The 21,918-nt window shown below is 35.6% G+C and overlaps 1 protein-coding gene across 1 annotated transcript in view; it reads left to right on the forward strand.

Moving 5' to 3' along the window:
* The window catches only part of CSMD1 (CUB and Sushi multiple domains 1), a gene marked incomplete at its 5' end in the record, with an annotated part of 442,872 nt that overhangs the window by 283,482 nt on the left and 137,472 nt on the right, over positions 1 to 21,918 (forward strand). The window contains 2 exons of the mRNA XM_006163216.1: positions 9,465 to 9,611; positions 13,227 to 13,415. Coding sequence (XP_006163278.1) covers positions 9,465 to 9,611; positions 13,227 to 13,415 — 336 coding nt within the window. The remainder of the gene's footprint in view (positions 1 to 9,464; positions 9,612 to 13,226; positions 13,416 to 21,918) is intronic.

The raw sequence follows: 21,918 nt of genomic DNA on the forward strand, positions 1-21,918 counted from the left end.
TTTTTTTTTTTTTTGAGAGGTTTTTGCTATGAGGCATGTGTGCTCGCCAGAAAGTCAGAGAAAGACATAGACACAGAAAGTGAGAAATCACCCCCCCCAGGGGGATGGGCTATTCTCCTCTTGGGATCTTGGGCACACATGCACACATGCCCAGTATGAGTTCAGGCCAGCAGATCCGGGACTTAAACTGCAGTCGACTATATGGGATTCTAGTGACATAGCCATTACACCAACTGCTGGTCCCTAAAACAGTATTTTTAAAATGGAAGGAATAAGATGGCTATGCTGGGCCTGCAGGTGGCATGACGGTTAAGGTGGCTGGATCCCACGTGGACAATTCTGTGGTTCAAGTCCTGGACTTTGCAGCTAAGACACCAGGTGCTTGTGTGTGTGTGCCCCACATCCTGAGATGAGAATGGAAGAGTGGAAACTGTGACATAGCCATCCCCCTGGGCGGTGATTTCTCACTTTCCCTCTCTTTTTGTTTCACTGTCTATCTGGCAAGCCCATGCAAGCTGTGGGAGAAAAAAGAAAAGAATGGCCATGCTAGAGAAGCTGCTTCCTATTTAGAATTTCTGCACTGCTTTCCATCCCTGGGATGTGCTAGTAGTTTTCCAGGTGGATTTTAGCAATTCAGTAGAAGGTTTTCTGTTTCCAGATGGCCTAAAGTTCCAGTGTCACCTAATAACTTTAGCTGCAGAGATAAAGTCTTGTTTCTTGTATATATAAACAGGGCAGAGAGACAGGCTAAATACTTCTCAAGCATAATACCACAAAATGAAATATGCTCTGGTAGTATCTTTGTGTCAGGAAAAGGCAGGCATATGGTCAAACCAATGCTAGTCCTTATAACGCTTTCTGCCATACATGTTTTAGATTTAAGAAAAGCATTTGCATATTATAACCCTGAGGGGCAGCCACCATTACCCTCCATATCAGAGATCGGAAAAACTCTGACTCCTTCTGCAGTCAATGCAGCTTCTAAAACTTCAGGCTCTCATTATACAGAAGAACAAATGCCGATTTCTCTTCTTTACTTTCTCAATATATCAACATATTCACTTTTGAATGTTCACATTATTATTATTATTATTATTATTATTATTATTATTATTTTGCCAGAGGTAATGTGTGCTTACCCAAGACAGAGTCAGACAGAGAGGAAGAGGAAGAAAGCATCCCCCCGATGGAGTATAGCCAAGGAATAGGCCCTCTTCTCCATTTTGCCATCCTTGAGGGATTTGGGCCAAGCCCACATATGTGCCCAGTACGTGCTTTAAGGCTCCAGATTCGGACCATGCAGCAGCCATGTGGGATCCAGTTTCCTTAACCACCAGGTAGTGGGCTGGCGTTGAACATTCACTTTTGAATGGGCATGCTATATTTTATATAGTGATTCTACCACCAATACAGTAGAAAATACTTTAATTAGGTCATTTTAGTCTGTGTATGTTAGTTAGGTTTTTTCTTTTGTATTATTGCCATGGATTTGTGACAAGTATTTTAACAATCGAACCTAAAATATTAGGTCGTCAAGACTTTCCCGATGACCGAATACATACTTAAGTGATTCTAGGAAATGTTTCCTCATTGGTGACTCTATGCCTAAGCATTCAAAAATTTAAAATCCAACTCAATTAGAATATCAAGACAAATATAAGAAAAAAGTACTTTTTAATGGAGAGTTACTTCAGTCAAAACATACTTCGAGTTCTGTTCATCCTTTTAGGAAGTATTTATGGAAAGCTATAAATAAATAATACATAATCATATAATTAAAAGGAGATAAATTGGATGCGTTTGTTTAGACAAAAGCTCTTTTTTATTAAGGAGAAGTTGATTATTGAACTTTTAAAATGCACTGTAAGTAGTTTGGGTACATTTTTGTTTATTTATGAATCATTACCAATAATAGAAATAATTTCTCCTTAATAGTCTTCTAATCAAACTCTTTCTGGAAGATAATTTCATTTAGCAATGGAAGAAATTGCTAATTAAGAGACTCTGCTTTGGTGATTTTCTTTTGCACGTTTATACCTATGCAGATTATTTACATTTTGATTAACCTGAAAGTGGTTGAATAAAGAAACAAAGCTGAAGAAGAAAAGTATGTCAATGTATCCATGATACCTTAATGATACATTTACAACAAGTTCATTCGTTGCAAAGCACTGCTCCTGCTGCAGACAGGAAGAAACTGAGGCATTCAGTGTGGATTTGAGGTCATATTTCTGATTCATTCTCTACCCGGGGTCCCAACCTATCACATCTAATGCAAAATATTATCCTTTTAAATATAGTAGAGGCCAAAATAAATAGTAAGTTTAAAAATTGCATAAAATTCCATCACACTAATATAATTCTATAATGAAAAAGTGAAGTCTTATTCTATAACTGAGTTGGGAAAGTCTGGGATCATCTGATGAAATCTGCAATGCACCTGTCCCAAATTTGGTGTGTAGGACACACAATGGCCACAGGATTGTGCAGGCTTAGATAGAACTGTAGAGTTAAAGATACATCATACACATTATTATTTGATGTTGCTCTCCTGTCATGTTTGCATCCTGTATTACATTTGGTCAGAGCTCAATAAGATTTCTTTTTCTTTTCACTTCCTCGTCCACGCTGAAGTCGGATTCATTTTGTTAAAGCAAATCACTACCTGTACTCTACTTATTTCTTTAGCACAATGCCCAGCAAATGAAGTTCGGACAGAATCATCTGGAGTAATCCTCAGCCCAGGATATCCAGGCAACTATTTTAACTCCCAGACATGCTCCTGGAGTATTAGAGTGGAACCAAACTATAACATCACCATCTTTGTAGACACATTTCAAAGTGAAAAGCAATTTGATGCACTGGAAGTATTTGACGGTAAGTTGTTTTTGTTGGCTTGTTTTGTAATCTTTGTATGACTGGTTTCTTCTGTATCAGTAATAAATACACCATTAGAACATTTCCTCAACATAGGACTCGGATATATCCTTGAGTTAAATTATATCTTCCCAAAACAAACAAAAATAAATTACTCTGCGACTTGTATATTCTTAAAGATCAAGTGGACTAAAGCACTAACATACTATTAATAATGTTGCAACTTTTTAAAAATTTTACTTATTTATTTATTATTCATACATTAAATCTCTATACACCATTTAGATTGTGAAGAGACTTTACTCAGCATGATATAAGCCTCAGTCCAGCCCAGTTGAGACAACCGTATACATCCTCGTCAATAGATGATAAATCTTATCTGTGTCTCACAAGTATCTTACCTCTCTATTTTCCCCAAAAATTTCCTATGCTCTTCCTCTCCCACACTCTCTTTCCACTTTGGCTCTACTATCCATTACAACTTTTAATACTTTTATGTTCTCCAGTCTTTCAGTCTCTACCATAGAGTGCAGACAGTTTGTAGATGTTAAATGGAGACATACAGTGTCTCTCTTTTAGCTGGACTTGTTTCACTCAGCAACAAATCTTCCCTATTCGCTCACTTTCTACCAAATTCCAAGGCATTGTTGTTTTCTATGGCTGAATAGCATTCCATGGATGCTATTCCATGGATTATAACTGGAATGGGTAGTGATATACTTTGAAAATCAATTGAAAATTTCTTAAACATTGTTTAATGTGGGAATTTGGAGTTGCTTATTTCTATAGCTCTTCCTTCCTCTCCTAAGTACTATATTGATTTACAAGGTAGTTTAGGAAATTTGACTCCTAAAGGTAATCTAATCAATCTACAGAATTATTTTAGCAGAAATATATAAAACTAATGAGTTCCAGAGATTTCTAGAGGATAAATACTGCAAGAATATTTAATGAAAAATTTTAAATTCTAGAGAGATTTTTGCTATAGGGTGCATGTACTTGTTGGAGAGACAGTCAGAAAATGAGATATCACCCCAGATAGCACCCCCACCACCACCACAGGAAAGATGTACATGCTGCAATCCCTTCTCCTCCATTCTCCTCTCAAGATTTTGGGTATGTATGCACATGCACCTGGTAGAGTTTCAAGTCACTGGGCCTGGGACTTGAACCACTGTCAGCCATGTGGGAGTCTAGGACCTTAACCACTATTCTATCTGCTGGCCCTGATGTACATGTTTTTAAACAGTGAAAGACAGTTAACTATGTTGATACTGTTTCAACAGTAATTTTATGAGTTTAATACAATTCTAGTGAACATTTTATTGTAACAATACTATGATTAAAAGTAATATGTGGTTGAATTGTCAATTTGAAATTAAACAGTTATTAATAATTTTTCTTGTATAGAATCATTGACAAGGGAAGATGGAGTGTGTGGGCTCAATACCCAATTCTGGAACAGCAGCAAACCTGATTCTTTGTCTCTTGCTCATAAAGAATTAGAGACGTGGACACAGAGAGGGTAGCAAAGCAGAGTTTATTGAAGAGTGGCAAGGAGATATCTTGGAAAATGGGTTGCCAAATAGAAACTGAGATGAAGAGTTTTTATCTTGATTAGGAAAGACTTTGTTCTGACTTGTTCTTAGGAGGGGCTTATGTATGCATTCCTCTTATGGTCCAGGTCACATGCAAGATGAATCGAGTTAGTCTCCTAATTTTGGAGTGGGTACTAAGGTTATGAGACTCTCCTTGTCTAAAAGTTTGGGACCATAAAATACCCTATCTTCTTCCTGGAATACAGCGTGACCTGGAAGCAGTCTTAATTGCTATATTTGCTTTAGGTCAGTCATTGAGTCACTGCGGCAAGCTGTTTCTTGTGAGCAAGCAGAAAAGTGGGTTAAGCTGCTGCTGAGCTGTTGTGTCTCCATATTAAAATTTAGCAATTTTGTGATTCCATTTTGGGCCAATACCCTAACTATATTTTCCTGGGTCCTTGTCTCCTTTCTCAGCATCATTATAGCTCAGATAATTAGTCCACGATGCAATTATGGCTGTATATACTAATAGGGATTCTATGTGTTTTGATGGATTTCTCATTGAATTTAATTTAAATAACAATTTAGTGGAAAAAATTTAACTGATTCTGTGTATATGTATACATTTACTGACTTGGTGAATCTTAGCTATCAAACTGCTTGTATGGATAGACACCACTGAATGCATTTATGTATTTCAAAGATGAACTAATAAATTTAAAATTAAACTCATTTTTACACATAGAAACAGAAAACTAAAGAGTAATACTTTTGGTTTCAGTGAGTGTATGTGTTAAAACAGACCTACATTATTATTTTGAAGACGTTTCCTTTATTCTTTAGAAACAGAGGGGTATCCCATAGCTAAGTAAAAATGGGGTTTTTGATGTCAGTGAGAAAGTCAGGTAAATTGTATCCTGAGGCCTATTAAGTGTTATACAATTATTAAAAAAGGTCTGTAACTTGGCCAGTGGGTGACACGGTGGTTAAGGCACTATGGCTTCCTTATGGACAACTGTGGTTTAAACCAAGGGGAGAAGCCACAGGAGAGACCAACCCCAGTGACATCTTGTTCTTGAATGTAGGACCTCCAGAACTGTGAAAAAAATAAGCTTTTGTTTAAGTTACCCAGTGTGTGATATTTCATTATGGCAGTTCTGATGAACAAATAAAAATAACCTCATAGCACATTAAATAAAAATAACCCAAGTCCTGGACCTGGTGGCCTGAAAATCACATGGGACATGTGTGTACACATGCCCAAAATCCTGAGAGGAGAATGGAGAAAGGATTGAAGTATGGTCATCACTCCTGCAGGGGTGGGAGGTGATTTCCAACTTTCACTCTGTCTTGCTGTCTGGTGCGTGCATGAACCCTGTGCAAAAAATCTTAAGGAAAAGGAACAGTCTCCTATCTTGTGTGTCTGTGTGTTTGTGAACTTTTTGAAAACCCTCCCATATATGTTACTCATCTGTTTCCATAATACTCATGAATTTATAAAGAATATATATATATACAGACTTACAATGTTTTGCATCCAAACTCATATTTTAATTCCATTTTTCAAAAACTTTCTGAAATCTCCTCATGTATACTTATGTATTTCTATACATACCATCTATAATATATTTAAGTAATCATTTAAAAATTTTTTGGCATATTCCTTTGTCACACATTGAATTGGAACTTAGCTGGAAGTACTTTTATGTTTCTTAATTTTATGAGCGAAATTGTTATCAATGACTTGTGCGCTAGTCGCTACCATTTGATTTGTACTATTGATGATTCATACGCATTATAAATGACACATAAAGTAGAAAACAAATACAATATTCTAGCAATTGCTGTCAGAATGATCAGAGATCTACGACAAGGGTGGTTCTGATCTCAAAGATTTTTCTATAAAGTAAAAGGTCAGTTTTCTGTGAATAATCTTTTTAAGTGATGGCATTTTTGTTGCAGTAAATGTCATGTGTAACTCGTTTTCTCTCTCTCTCTCTCTCACTCTCTTTTGGTAAATAGGGACTCTTAAGAGTTCATACGTTATACAAAAAACATGTTTGTACTATTGTTGATTTTAAACTTCATTAGCCTAGCAGTACATTACTCTCTATGGCTCAGGTAGTGAATAGACAAGACTTTGAAAATAGGATAGTAATCATTATAAAACTCAGTTGAGAAAAGGGTCAAAATAAAGGTTCTGGTGTTGACTCATGAAGTACTTATTAGTTTCCATCCTGGAACCAGCAATTACTGCTCTCCTTGAAGTCAGCGCTACTTTTCTACACATGCCAAATTGGATGTACGCCTTTAAAGGAAGCTTCTTCCATTTCGGGCAAAGAGAAGAGATGGAAAATAATGAGGAATTAGAAGTTGAATTAATAATACCTGCAACTTTAGAGTACTGCTATTAAGAATAACTTCAAAATATCTTAAACTGAGGTTATCTACTCTTCCAGTGGCATTTTATTCTGGAATATACATTATTTCTTTAAACAACAACAAGTGAACCAGGTCACAAAATACACGTATGTCTTCTTATTTATATATGTATTTTTTAATTTGCCAGAAGGCATATCCACTCAACAGAGAGTGAGAGGGAGAAAACGTGTAAGTGCCTGCTCCCATGGGGTATGACGACACTGCACTCTCTAGTCTTCCACTTCTTCCTCCTTGTGAGATTTTGGGCACATACACACATGCACCTGCTATGTTTTTCAAGCCACCAGGTCCGTAACTCAAACTATGTAGTCTGCCATGTGTGATCCAGCCACCTTAACCACAGGCCACAGCATGGCCCGTGTCTTCTTCATCTGTAAAATACTATCATGCTTTAGCAGGGTATCTCCTAGAAAACTTTTTCATGGCATTCTTTTACACTAAGAAGTATCATTTCTTCTGATTCTCCTCTCTGTGATCAAACTCAACATTGCCTTCTTTTTATTTAACGTGCTATGAGGTTCTTTTTATTATTTTTTTTTTTCACTTGAACTGCCATAAGAAAATACACAAACTGGATAACTTAAACAGAAGCTTATTTTTTCACAGTTCTGGAGATAGGAAGTTCAAGAACAAGATGTCCCTGGGATTGGTTTCTCCTGTGGCTTCTCTCCTCAGCTTCTGGGTGTCCATGTTCTCCCTGTGCCCTCATCCTGTCTTCCCTTCTATTACTGTCTGTGTCCTGATCCAAGTCATACTGACTTAGGGCCCACCCTGATGATATCACATAGCCTTAATTATCTTTTTAAATCCTCAGTCTCCAAAAAGAGTCACATTCCAAAATACTGGGGGGTTATAGAACTTACGCATGTGAATTTGGTGGGGTGGGTTGTGGGGGAGAAATACTGTTTACTGCGTAGCAGTTTTATTTGGAAAAAATCATTAAAACTACTCTGAGTAGAAGTTACACAATGAATAAAACTGTGGTCCCTTAATACATCCATATGAATAAAAATTCTATATATAATTCTTAAAGGTAGATGTCACTTAACTTGATAAAATTTACATTATGAGAAGCAACCAGAGCCACAGTCTCCCATTCTATAATGTGTTTCCTGGGAATTAATTGTAAAAGGAGAAAAGACAGGACAGCTTTGGAAGACTGTACAAGGGCCAGCCCTATGACCGAAGGGACCTGGATTCCATATGACTAACCACAGTCCAAACTCTGGTCCCAGAGGATTGAAAAACATACCGGAAGTTTGTGTGTTTACTCAAAATCCCAACAGGAGGGAGGAGAAAGAATAGTAATGTAGCCATGACTGACTTGGGGTGTAGGACAGGGCTTTCTCCCTCCCCCTCTCTTTCTTCGGCAAGTATACCTACCATCTGGCTTATAAACAGAAGTGCACAAAACAAAACAAAATGACTATGACTATTGATGAGCCCCTGGAAGTGTGAATATAACTTTTATATGTAATAAAACAATTTCTCGTAAGAAATAACATTGACACATAGTGCTGCTAATTGATTACACGCTGCCTTTGCTTTTATTAACTATATATGTGATAGTACTTTTATTTTTAAAATTTTTTGGAAAATTTCAAGTACAGAGAAAAGTAAAAAGTGAAAAATATAGATGCCTTTAAGATTATTTCAAATACACGTTTGGCCTTTTTAAAAATAAAATAATAAATATGCAGATAAATTTAAAGCTCCATCTATATCTAATTTCTCTAGCACCTCTCCTGGAGAAAAATTAGTATTCCTAAATTCGGAGTTGATGGGTCATTGTTATGCATGTTTTAATAATTCATTCTCTACCTCTCCTTTATTGGTCTACATACACATAAATTTTATATATTGCATACTTTTGAATGTTTACACGATTTCTATCATATGTATTTGCAGGTATCCTTTAATCATTGGCATGCTCTTTTAAGCAAACAAATGTGGATTAGACTTAAAAAAATTACTTATACTGATACTGTCATATCCAGATCATTGATTTAGATGCTGTATGAACTTAGTTCTTTTTCATAGCATTCTAATTCTATTTAAAACTTCAAACAATTAATTTAGATCCAAAATTTGGAGAAATAATGCTGGAATATATGCTTTTTACTATGTAAATAATACTCATATACATATGCAAGAGTTCATGGAAAGATCATCAGACCTTTTATTTTAGTAGGCATTCCCCAATTGCTATGCAAAGTGATCCTACTCATTTATACTTCCTCTAATACTGCATGAATGTCTCTGTTTTTCTATATCAGGAAAATATAAATACCAATGGTAGTCTAAATTATGTTATTTTTTTCAATATTGCTGTTTTATAATATAATGCACTTCAATATCATTTGAAATAAATACTTTGGTTTAAATGTTATGTCATTAAGAGGCTATACAACTGAATTAATTTTTGTCAGTTATTGTTTTAATTTTTGTCAGGATATATCTGTTCTTACAATCATTTGGATTTTTTGTCCACTTTGGTAATAAATACCTATATATTGTTCCTGTAGGCTACAATTTCATCTTCAGCTAAAAGCAGTCTGCACTTCGTAGATGTTCTTTCTGAATTTTTTGATGTGCTGTTTCATTTAGGTCCCTCTGGGCAAAGTCCTCTGTTAGTCGTCTTAAGTGGGAACCATACGGAACAATCCAATTATACAAGCAGGAGTAATCATTTATATCTCCGCTGGTCCACTGATCATGCAACAAGTAAAAAAGGATTCAAGATTCGTTATGCAGGTGAGTAAGTTAGGTTTATATTTGATATGAAAGTGTTTTTAATATAAGTAATCTTCGTTAAATAAAAAAAATTAAGGTATTTACAATAAATATTGGATTTTCAAAGATTAATTGTATACCACAAAAACTAAAAGTATTTCCCCAAAGACATAATAATTTAATCCAAATTTATTTTAAAATATGTTTAAACATTATTAAAGTAAATGGGAAGAGATAATTATATTGGTGTCAATTGTATAAGTGAGTAATAATTGATTACTAGTGTGTATTTTATTCTATCTGTACATCTCCATCTTTATATATGAATATATACCATACATGAGGGTACTTTAAAAATTTGTAGAAAATGGAATTAAAGTACAAGTTTATTTTGGTGCAAAGAGATTTTTGAAACACATACATAGTCTTCATAGAATGCATATTCCATGTGCTCTTTGAAGACCCCTAATGTACATACATACATATATATACATCCAAATATAAACATGTATATATAATTAATATGTGTTTAATATATACTTTTTCTTATTAAATTGTAAATTATTTGGAACAGCACATGGCAAAATGGTTATATCGATGAACTCTCATGTAGATGATCGTGATTTGAATCCTGGACTCAGCAGCTTTAAACTCACACCAGGTGCATGTGAATGCATGCCCAAAATTCTGAGAGGAGAATGGAGGAGAAGGGAGTACAGGGTGGCCATCCTTTTGAGGGTTAATTTCTCACCTTCTGTCTCTCTGTCTCTCTCTGTTTCACCAGCTAGAACACATTCCCTATAGCAAAAATCCCTCTCTCGAAAAAAATGTAAATTATTTCACTCTTTCTCCATAGAATTCATTCTCTGCTTGCATTTATGCTAATGAAATTAATTAATTAATCAATTAACTATCATGTATCTATATCTATATTCAATTGTCAAGCTGATCTGATCTATGCCAAGTTTGTAAAGCCCTACAAAAGCAAAAGGCTCACTATTTTAACTCCTGAAGACATTTTAATTACTCATGGTAACATTGCAACATGTGTCACTAAGGAAGATGCTCAATGAATACATTCAACAGACAGTGTGCCTTGACAGAAGATGGTTTATCCCTATGCTGATGTTTCACATCTTCAGTGGTGATGAATACCCTGAGGGAGGAAAAGGAAAGCATCTTGGTAGTTTTAGTGATACGATTACAGCTTTCTGGTTGATAGACATCATGAAATGTTAAAGGGCATTAAGGATTTGAAGAAGCCCTTGTTGTGAGGATAATGGATAGGAATTTGTATATTCTTTCTGGAAAAAGTTGAATAGGCTATACCTAGACCTCTCCTCTGAAGCACATTTGAGCAATGATGAATTTGAGTAAACCACATTTCTTATTCCTGAAAATGAGATAAGTAATCAGACTTTTAAAAATGTTGGTTTATTTCCAGTGTGCAAAAGCTGTGAGTGCCAGGGAAATCACAGTGAACCTAATTCAGCTTGTTTTAACTGTGGCAACACACATGTACACAGCATGATTTTCAAGCCACTGGGTCTGGAACTCAAACTGTGCAGTCGGCCATGTGGGATCCAGCCACCTTAATTACCACATCGCTGACCCCCTCAATGTCCTTGAATGGGTGTTTCAGACTTTCTATTTCTTTTTTATTTTTAATTACCTTATCTCTAACTTTGCAGAAGACATTAAGTCTGAGTGTTCTTCTATTTTATTTTATTTTATTATTTTTGACTAACACAATGATTCAGGGCAGTTGGTAGTCAGTTTCTGACTGTGATCATACTTTTCCAAAAGTAAATACCATGGTCCATTTAAAATTTACAAGAATTTGATCTAGAACAACTGGAGGTAGAAAATGATATATCCAATGGAGCGATAAATCAAGAGATTCTTTTAGCAGTTAGTGGATTTTCACATGATAAAAATCAGCTCATTTAAGAAAAAATAGAATTAAGAGGTAATTTAGGTTTCCATCCAGCTGAAAATATTCTCTGAGGATGCTTCTCATAAAACATGGTTCAGAACTGAGGCCAGACACATAAATGTTGTTTCTGGACACTGCCAAGACAGGAAACCTTCAGAAAGTTTCTTCTGAATTTATTTCTGAAGAAAAGTGTAACATTAAGCATTCAGACTTACATGTGTGTGCTTTGTCTAAGAAGCCCCAGAGGGAAGTGGAACATTGAAAACGTCTTCTTTCAAAGGTACTAAGAGTGTCCAGAATTCAACAACTTTCTCTGTTTTATTGTTTTAATTCATCTGAAGGGAATTCATAGGCTTTCATGTCATAATGAACTGGTCTTGAAAAGATAAAGCAAGTTTCTTTGTCTGAATTTGTAAATAAGATTCAGAGCCTTTTATCTATAGAAATGTTATATTCTGTTATCTATAGAAATGTTATACTCTGTGTAAGACTTATTTGAACAAATGCTTGTTGCTAATTTGAAAATGTCTCTCTGCAAAGAATATGATTAAAGCTATCTTAAGATTTCTATTGACCTGAGGTGTTACATCTTCTTCAAAGAGCTTATTCCATTCCTGTATGTTAAAAAGACACTTAATGACTATACCATTTTATAATTCACCAGGCCCACTTGAACACCCATGAAAAAAGTTAATGACTTTGATTACAAAAAAAAGTTATAACCTACTTTCTCCATTTTAAATATCTCTTTTTTAATGTTCAGAGTATTTTTCTTTCTAATTTGGTGCCTTGAGCAGAATCCTATCATTTCTTAATCTACTGATAAATAAGTTTATTAAAGTGGGTAACCAACCTGAGAGAAACAAGTGAGGGCATCATTGTGATCTTCCTAGGTATTTCCTTACAATATAGTAGTCAGAATTCTACCTTCATGTTGATGAACAGCTGCAGGGAATCCGAACTCTAGAATATGAGACTAAATCTTTGCTCTGAATTTTTTGGGATACTTTTCTTTCTTTATTTTATCATAATTTTTTAAATTTATTAAATTGCCTGAAAAGTCATGACATGCTTTTCTATACAAAAATGAATCATGACTAGGACCAGCAGGTGGCATCATGGTTATGTCACTGGACTACCACATAGTCAACCATGGTTCGAGTCCTGGACTTGACAGCTTTAAACTCATGCTAGACATGTGTGCATGCATGCCCAAAATCCCAAGAGGAGAATGGAGGAGAAGGGACTGTAGTGTGGCCGTCCCCCCAGGGAGGGTGATTTCTTACTTTCTGTCTCTATGTTTCTCTCTGTCTCTCTGGTGAGCATATATGCCCTATAGCAAAAATCTCTAAAAAAAGTGTGTCATGACTTTCCCAAACAACCCAATACATTTATTATTTACTTTTAATCACTGTATATCTTTACAGTGTACAACACTTTTCCCCAGCACAAATACAGCGCATATCAGTCAAGACAAAGACATTACCATATACCTTGTCAGCAGCAATTAACTTTTTGTTTTTGTGTCAATTAAACCTATTATTCGCTTTTGGGGATGCTTTTAAGAACAGGTTTATGTGCTGTTGTTCTTTTCCTGCTGCTTAACACATAGAGATATTTCTTGATTTTACTTTCACCAAGAGAAAAACACCAGTAGAGTATGTGTACACTTATGTGTATGTGTGTTTGTGTGCCCACAGCACCTTACTGCAGCTTGACCCAGCCCCTGAAAAATGGTGGGATTTTAAATAGAACTGCAGGAACAGTCGGAAGTAAAGTGCATTATTTTTGCAAGTCCGGGTATCGAATGATCGGCCACAGCAATGCCACGTGTACACGAAACCCAGTTGGCATGTACCAGTGGGATTCTCTCACACCACTCTGCCAGGGTAAGAGATGTCCTTTCCATCCTCAAACTGCATTTCCATTTATTGCTCTTGTTTTAGACACATTCTGATAATAAGTAAAACAGTGACTGTGAATAAAAGGAAATGGAAAAAATTGAACATGGGATTATAATGGTACAAATTAAGCTTTTTCACTGACCATGCAAACATTCTGACATTTCCACTAGGCTCAAGTTAGTTCTAGCTTGAATTCAAAGAATGTGGAGCGTTCGCTGACTTCTGGGTAGAGTTTTTCTAATTCTTACTTGAACTTCATCTTGAAGGAAAAACTATGTCATCCAATTAAGATTCAAAATATTTTTTCTTGACAATTGTATTAATTAAAAAAATCTACTTTTAGGGCCCAGCAGGTGGTGTAGTGGGTAAGGCACTAGATTCCCACATAGCTAACCATAGTTCGAGCCCTGGAACCAGTGGCTGGAAAGTTACACTGAGCATATGTGCTTGCCCAAAATCCTGAGAGGAGATTGGCGGAGAAAGGATTGTGGCATTGCCATACCCCTGGAGGGTAATTTCTTATATTCCCTCTCTCTGTATTTTTCTCTCTCTCTGGCAAGTACATGTGCCCTATGGCAAAAATCTTACAAAAATTCTACTTCTGAAAAATTCATTTTCATTGTTTTAGTTTAAAAACTCATCCTTTTAGTCATAAATTCTGTATTTTATTTCCTTTTGGACATTTAAATCTCGGACTTCTTAAAGATGATTTCATTATTTTCTCTTTTTTGTGTGTGTGTTTTATCTATCACATCACAGAAAACAAATTTTCAAATAAGGCAATTTCATTTCAATTGAAAGCTTTGAAGTCATGAAATTTTCATAGTTTTGTCTTATCGAGGTTTATATTCATAAAGAAATATATTAGTTTTTGAAAGCTAATTATGATTTATGAGTGAAACTTCACTTTGGCTTTCTTTTTTCTCTTTTTCATTAAGTATTTGATTTATTGGTATTTCTCTATGAAATAGAATAGATATTTATCAGGCTTGTTGTATGAATCTTTAAGTAAGAGAAAGTGATCAGAATCTTAGCTTGTATTGTTTTTGACCTCCAGAAATTCTTCATTAACATAAGATAAATATCTAGATATATCCAAGAAGCTTAGATAATTAGAAATTTTTTTTTTATTTTATAAGAAGAGTACTTTTCTTTTAGATGAATGAAAACTTCTAATTTTCTTTGAGTGTTATATGACTTCCTGTTTATGACTTACAATTCACTTGTGGAAGAATATTCCCCTTTATCAGAGAGCTCCCTGTGAGTATGTTTCTCTGGAGTAAAATGACAAACTTGTAACCCCAACAGCAACCTGGATTCAGGATTAGAGTGTCTCATGACTTGGAGACGTTCATGAAATTGTGGGTTCCAGAAGTTGAGTTAAACTTGAACCTCAATGGAATGTGTTCTTTAGGTAGAAAGGTATTGGAAGGGGACCTTTATGTGATTTCAGGGCCACCATTGAGGTGACCTACAGCATATATGTTAGTCTGTCTTTCTGATAAGTGAAAGTTCTGAAAATTGTTAATAGGATGGCAAAATGCCTTGCTCTTTGAATGAACTGTTGGGAAGTAATAAAAGAATGCCTAGAATTTGGTTTGTTGACAAGTCTTGACCATTCCCTCCTTCTACATCCTCCCCTGGAAGATCTATTTAATGTTATAGTAAATGACTCAGAAATGGTGCCCAGAAGCCAGACTACTCTGAAATTTGAAATTTGGGCTGGGGCATTGGAATAATCAAGATCAATTTATTTCTCTTTTGTGTTGGATATAACTGAAAAGCAATGGATTTAGGGTCAAGATATACTACAGTCACATGGCATATGCCAGAAGGAAAGTTAGAATACACTGTTAAGATTTCTTCTTGGGAGACCAGCAGTTAGTGTATGGCTATGTCGCTGGACTCCCACGTAGTTGACCGTGGTTCACGTCCCAGACTGGGTGGCTTAAAACTCAAGCCAGGTGCATGTGTGTGCGTGCCCAAGATCCCAAGAAGAGAACGTAGGAGAAGGGATTGCGGCATGGCCATCCACCCTGGGGGGTGATTTCCCACTTTCTGTATCTCTGTCTCTCTGTCTGTCTGGTGAGCGCACACACCCTATAGTGAAAACCTCCCTCCCCCAAAAAAAAATATTTCTTCTTGGAGATAAGCACTAATATGTGATTTTGTTCTCAAACTTTAAATTCTTCTGGAACTGTCATTTTTCCAAATCAGAAGACAGTTTTCTACACTGTTAATTTTTCTGGTAACTTGAGGGTCAATGTGAGATTGATTTTCTTCATAATCTTTGACCTTTATGATGTGGAGGCACCTTAAAACTAGTTTTATTTGACTTACGTATGTTTAGGTATTGAAACTGAGGCACATGAAAGTTAAGTAATTTATTAATAATCATAAAAATTTTGGTCTAAAATCTAATCCTTTTGCCTACCTGTTTAGTATTTAAGTCAAATTATTTCTTGGTTTAAAAAAAACAAAAACAGGGAACCAGCAGTTAGCGTAATGGCTATGTCGCTGGACTCCCACGTAGTAAACTGTGGTTCGCGTCCCGGACCCGGTGGCTTAGAACTCATGCCAGGTGCGTGTGCGTGCATGCCCAAGATCCCGAGAGGAGAATGGAGAAGAAGGGATTGCGGCATGACCATCCCCCCTGGGGGGTGATTTCTCGCTTTCTGTCTCTATGTCTCCATCTGTCTGGCGAGCGCACGCGCCCTATAGAGTGAAAACCCCCCAAAAAACAAAAAAAAAAAAAAAAAAAAACAAAGCAAAACAAAACAAAACAAAATTCTACTTAAAATCCTATAGATATCAATTTGGGTATCTAAGCACTTTAGGTACTTAGAGCTATTTACTATGGAAGAAGTGTTTTAGTCCTCTCTTAGTAATAATTTGTATAAAATAAGCATTTTAATTATAATAATGTAAATCTTAATCAGATGTTTAATGTTTAAATTTTTAAAAAAATGCAGTAGAAATTTTTTTTGACCCTTTAAATTTTTGGTATAATTAAATAGGTATTTTAATTCATTTTTGTAATAAAATCAAACCTTTAAAATGAACAGTAAAAGTGATTACTTAGATAGGTAAAAGCCATTAAGAAGGAATTATAAAAGTTTTAGATAGAATAAAATTATATAATATATATTAGTGACTCAGACCCCAAAGATCTTTTTCTGAAGCTTAAAAAAAATCATTAAAATTGATTTAACTGAATTGGTATAAATACAAATTTGTAGTTAAGTATAAATGTGTAATTGTTGTAGTATATAACAAAGGAATATTTGCTTTATTTAGTATTCATGATTCACTTATAGACTGTAGAACTTTCACATATCATACTTACCTAAGTTTTAGAAAACCTTTGGCCTCATTTGATGTAGTATGAAAGAGATGCTATGGGTTCTTAGTTTCCTTTGTTATCCTAATCTATTGTGTATCATGGATCTTACCATGAGAATTCTCCCATCAATTTATAGGTGTGTTGAGTGGTTGTGTGTGGTGACCTGTGAAGAAACAATGAATGAGAATTGTCTTGTCCAGGGGGGAATCAATTTAACCTTGAAAAAAAGAATTTTAAATTGTGATAGTTGCCATTGTAGAAAGCGTGACCTGGAATACATATATTAATACATTCAGCTATATATATTTAATAAAACAATATCCTCCTTGATGTACAAATAGAACTCTTTTCAGAAGACTGCCCCTAAAAATATGATCAGAAAAACTTTTTTTTGTTTTGTAAAACTGTAAACTGAGAAAACTTTATTAGGGCTAAATAAAAAAGAATTTTTGAAAACCTTTAAAAATAAGGCACAGTGATTATAATAGATATATTACTATTTTCCCCAATGTTAAAAATGCAGCTATAATAGGAAATCTATTTTCCATTTCATTATTGGTATCTTAACTTATCATTTTAATTTATATTGGGAGACACTTCGCATTTAGAAAATTTTTCATTTAGTTAGATATGTTTTCTTAAATATATCTAGCATTTTATCTCAATTGAGTTTACATGTATAGGTAGATTGTCACAATCTGTGTAATTCTGCATTGCTAACATGTCATAATTGTATGTTATGAGTCAAATATTGGATGACCGCTTTCTTTAAAATGATCAAAACTCTATATAAGAAAAACAATTTGCAAATATATCCATTAAATGAAAATGGTATCACATTATTCCCACTCAAGCCAGCATATACAAGTTTCATGATTTTATTTTTCCCCAGATTTCACATTTATATGAAATGTAAAACTGGGAAATGAGAATGACTATGGAGCACATTTATAGGGAAAATGTACAAGTTTTACCTCTGAAATACACTATTCGAAAAATAGATACAAGGGCTAAGTATATGGAGAGAGTATATTTTGTATAATTTCTTGACATAATTGTTTTTATATACCTTCATGGAGAAGTGAAGTGATATTGTGTGTCTATATTTGCACATTGGGTTTGTAATTATAGGTCTAACACCTCTCACAAATGTTAAGGAACATGTGCTCATTCTCATTTCAATTTAGATTTACCTCTGAGTTAGGCACTGTCGCCATCAAGATGAGTAAGATGCATTTCTAGGTCGTAGGTCTCAGGTAGCTCAGTAGGAAAGGGACGTAAAAAGTAATAATTGTAAATCAATATGATGGTAAGCAAGAGTAGCTAGACATTGAATAGAAGTAGTGCAGGAAGTCAAGAATATTTTTCACAGGAGCAGACATTTGAGCTGTGATGAAGGGGAAGTTTGTGGGGAAGGGGAGGTTAATAGGGAAGGAGAATTTAGTGGTTTAAGATGAGGAGGCTGAAGAAGAGACCGGGAACATGTTGTGGAAGATCTCAACTGCTGGTTTCTTAGGCTTTCCTTTTCTGTCCTGAGGATGCTATGGATCTATTAAAGAGCAAAGGAGATGCTACTTTATCTGCATTTTAGAAAGATGGATCTTGTAGTGTCATGTTGCATGACTAAAGTGAATCTTGTCTAAAATGTAGGGGTCCTTAGGAAGCTATAGAAAAACATGTTGAAATAACTTGAAGACCTTAGTAAATATTTTGACAATAGGTTTCACAAGAAAAGAGATACTGAAAATGTATAGCAAATAAAGTCAGTAGGCCCTTGTGAATAGCATGTAAAGACCTAAAAAGTGAGGTAAAGGGACCAGCAGTTAGCGTAATGGCTATGTTGCTGGACACCCACGTAGTCGACCGTGGTTCATGTCCCGGACCTGGTGGCTTAAATCTCACACCCAGCATGTGTAAATACATGCCCAAAATCCAAAGGGAGAATGGAGGAGAAAGGATTGCAGCGTGGCCATCCTCCCTGGGGGGGAGGGGAGCGATTTCTCGCTTTCTATCTCTCTATCTCACTCTGTGTCTCTGGTGAGCTCATGTCCTCTATAGCTAAACATCTCTCTTAAAAAAATTAAGAAATCTATGACTTTCTGAAATATGTTTATGAGACCAATTTTGTTCCTTTTTTATTTATTCATTCATTTATTTTATTTTTTATTTATTTTTTAATTTACATTTTTAAGACATTCAATCATATATTTAGCCGATTTTGTTCCTTTGAGGATCACTTATCTCATGCGAGAATCTGGTTCTCTTCTGCTGTCATTGACATTTTTGCCAGTCGCATTGTATTAACACAGAAATTTGACAGAAAAATGACTTTGGAATCAGAGGGTATCTTTTAAGGACCGGGCCTTTCAAAGATAGCCCCTCATGGTCAGTGAGTCCTAATCTCCTTAAGCCTGATTCTTGCCAGGTGAAATTGGAATTTTAATACCAGCTCTCAGAGTTATTGAGAGGATTAGAGAAATCATGTAGAATGTGACATTAATGCTAGTTATTATTATTAGGTCTGGAAGGGGATTTGTGAGGCACCTACTCCAAACTCATGCCGGTCATGTAGTGCCAAGTGGTGAGTGCACGTTACAACTCAGGGCAGTGTTTTTACCAAGACACCGCCATGGTTTGCAATTAGCATTCAGATTATACAAACGGAATTTTGCTACTGATCATCTAGGAGTGAAAAGATGTAGCAGGCAAGATGTGTTTCAGGGCTTGCAGAGGGCTCCAGGTTGTTTTTCTCACTTTGCTTGACCTTTTAAATGATTTCTCTCAGTAAATCTGTGTTGGTTTTTATCCTCTTCGATAAAGCAGGCATATCTTCTGTCCTTCAGGCTTCATTTCCTGCCTTAAAGCAAGAAATTCTGCCAAGCAGCTGTTTTCATTATCAACACACTAATCTTATTCATCTTGAAGAGAAGCCTGAATTAGAACTGAAATTTTCTGTATTATCTCAAAGATCCAGTTAAACTGGCATATCACAGTGCTCCACTTTCAAGTCTCCCATGTTAGAGAGAACAATTCCCAAGTAGCTATTTATTTTAAAGCTATAGTTCTCAGAGCCTTTTCTAAGCTGTAGCCTTTGCCTGGAGTTGACTCAGTGTATTGTTTATTTATCCTTTCTTAGCACTTTGCAGGTAATAATGAATAGGAAAGAAAAGATCTTTCTTCACAAATTACATGATTAAGCTTCTGCTCCTGAAGTCAGAACTTGAAGATGGATATACGAGGATGTCTATTCTCTGCTAATAAATAGTGGTATAATTACAAGGATGGAAGTGAAAAGGAGGAGTGCATGGGAGGGATGATTTATGTGGGAATTCCTACGTACTTCCTTAATCTGTATAAATGCTGGTGCTTGAAGATGACACTGAGGTAGGAGACAAGTTCCCTGAGAATATAGTTAGGTATAGGCCCCACATGGAATCACAACATGGCTAAGTTTTACTCACAGAGACAGCTTTTAGCAATGGTTCAGTAATTGACTTAGGCAGCATGACTTAGATCCAAGAATTAAGGTTTTATTTATTTATTTTTCTGGGTCTCATCACATTCTAGGAAGAATAAGCACCGTAAGATAATAGTTTTTATGATGCAAAGCTTTTAGATAAAGAATCTCCTGACCTTTGTACCCACTCGAAAATTAGGAGAACAATAACCAGACCCAGACAGCATGTGCTCCCCCGGCCCCACCACAAGGGAAAGACATGGAGGACACCCACGTGAAAATAAACCTGGGCAAAGCTCCCTTGACTCAGATAAAAATCCTTCGCTCCAGTTCCTCCTTAACAACCTATTTTTCCAGGACCTGCTCTCTGTTTGGGAGCTCTGCTTTTCCTTCCTCCTCTTAATAAACTCTGCTTACTATTCCCTCTCCATGTCTGCATCTCTAATTCTTCATGAGCATGAGACAAGAACATGTGTCCCACTGCAGGGTCTGGGCCTGATCACCCCTGCACTCCTGCATTCCTGTGTCAACATTACCTAAGGAAATGCAGTGAGGAACCATCTGAGACTTGAGCCCAAGTCTTTCAGACTCCAAAATCCAAGTTATTTTTATTGTGCCATGCATACACCCCCTTAGACGTATGTCCATGCATGCATACACCCCGTTAGACATATGTCTGTGCCTTCAAAGAAACTACTCTTTTATTTTCAAAGAAATAATTATAATAAAAACATCAAATGTTAGGTCTCTCTGTGGCAAGTGCACATATCACGTAGTGATTTAAACAAAAGTTAGAATTTGTATGGTGTCCTTGTATAAATAAATTAACTGAGGTTAATCTATTTAACTTGTAAACCTTAAGACCTTTAACTTGGAATGTGGAACATAAAAAACACAGGAAAGTATGACACTTTATTATGTTATACACACATTTATTTGCCTTCCTGAAATTATTATGCTGTTATGTCATGAAAATAAGGCAATATATTTAGAAATGTAGATTTAATTAGAAAATCAAATTGAAATAGAAAATTCTAGAATTTAAAAATGAGACATGATATGTTAGGATGTGTCTTTGTGTATGTATATACAGTTAGGTTACAGGCATTGTGTCAGCCACATTCTAAATGAAGAGGATATGAATCCATATAGTTCATCCAAATTTAGCAAATCCCATAAGCATACTATAAGGTAGGACTTATCCCATTAGCTCTTGATTAAATCTACTTTATGCATTGTTATGCATTTAAAAAAATATTTTATTTAACTTTAGTTAGTTATTCACTTTTCATTTATTTTAATTTGACTAGAGAGGGACAGAGTGAGAGAGAAAAACTAAGAAAGCAAGCTGCCAGGTCCAGGACTCGAATCGTGGTCGGCCATGTGGGAGTCCAGTGCGCTTAAACACCATGCCACCTGCCGACCCCCGTTATCTGATTTTTATCGAATCATTGTGCCTTGGAGATTGCACAGTGAGACTCCCACAATTTATTGATGAGTATTTCCTATCTCCAGTATTTATTGATTGTGTGATCAGAATAGGAGAGTTGACTTCACTGAGGATTCATTTCTTGATCTGTGAAAGAAAAAACAAAGAAACACCTTCTGTGCTTGTTTTTTTTAAGCATTAAGTGAAAACATGAGCATGAAATGTTGACCATAGAACCAGGAAAAATAAGCTTCATGGA

The sequence above is a fragment of the Tupaia chinensis genome, unplaced genomic scaffold, assembly GCF_000334495.1.
Source record: "Tupaia chinensis unplaced genomic scaffold, TupChi_1.0 Scaffold141517_1, whole genome shotgun sequence".
Taxonomy (NCBI): Eukaryota; Metazoa; Chordata; class Mammalia; order Scandentia; family Tupaiidae; genus Tupaia; species Tupaia belangeri.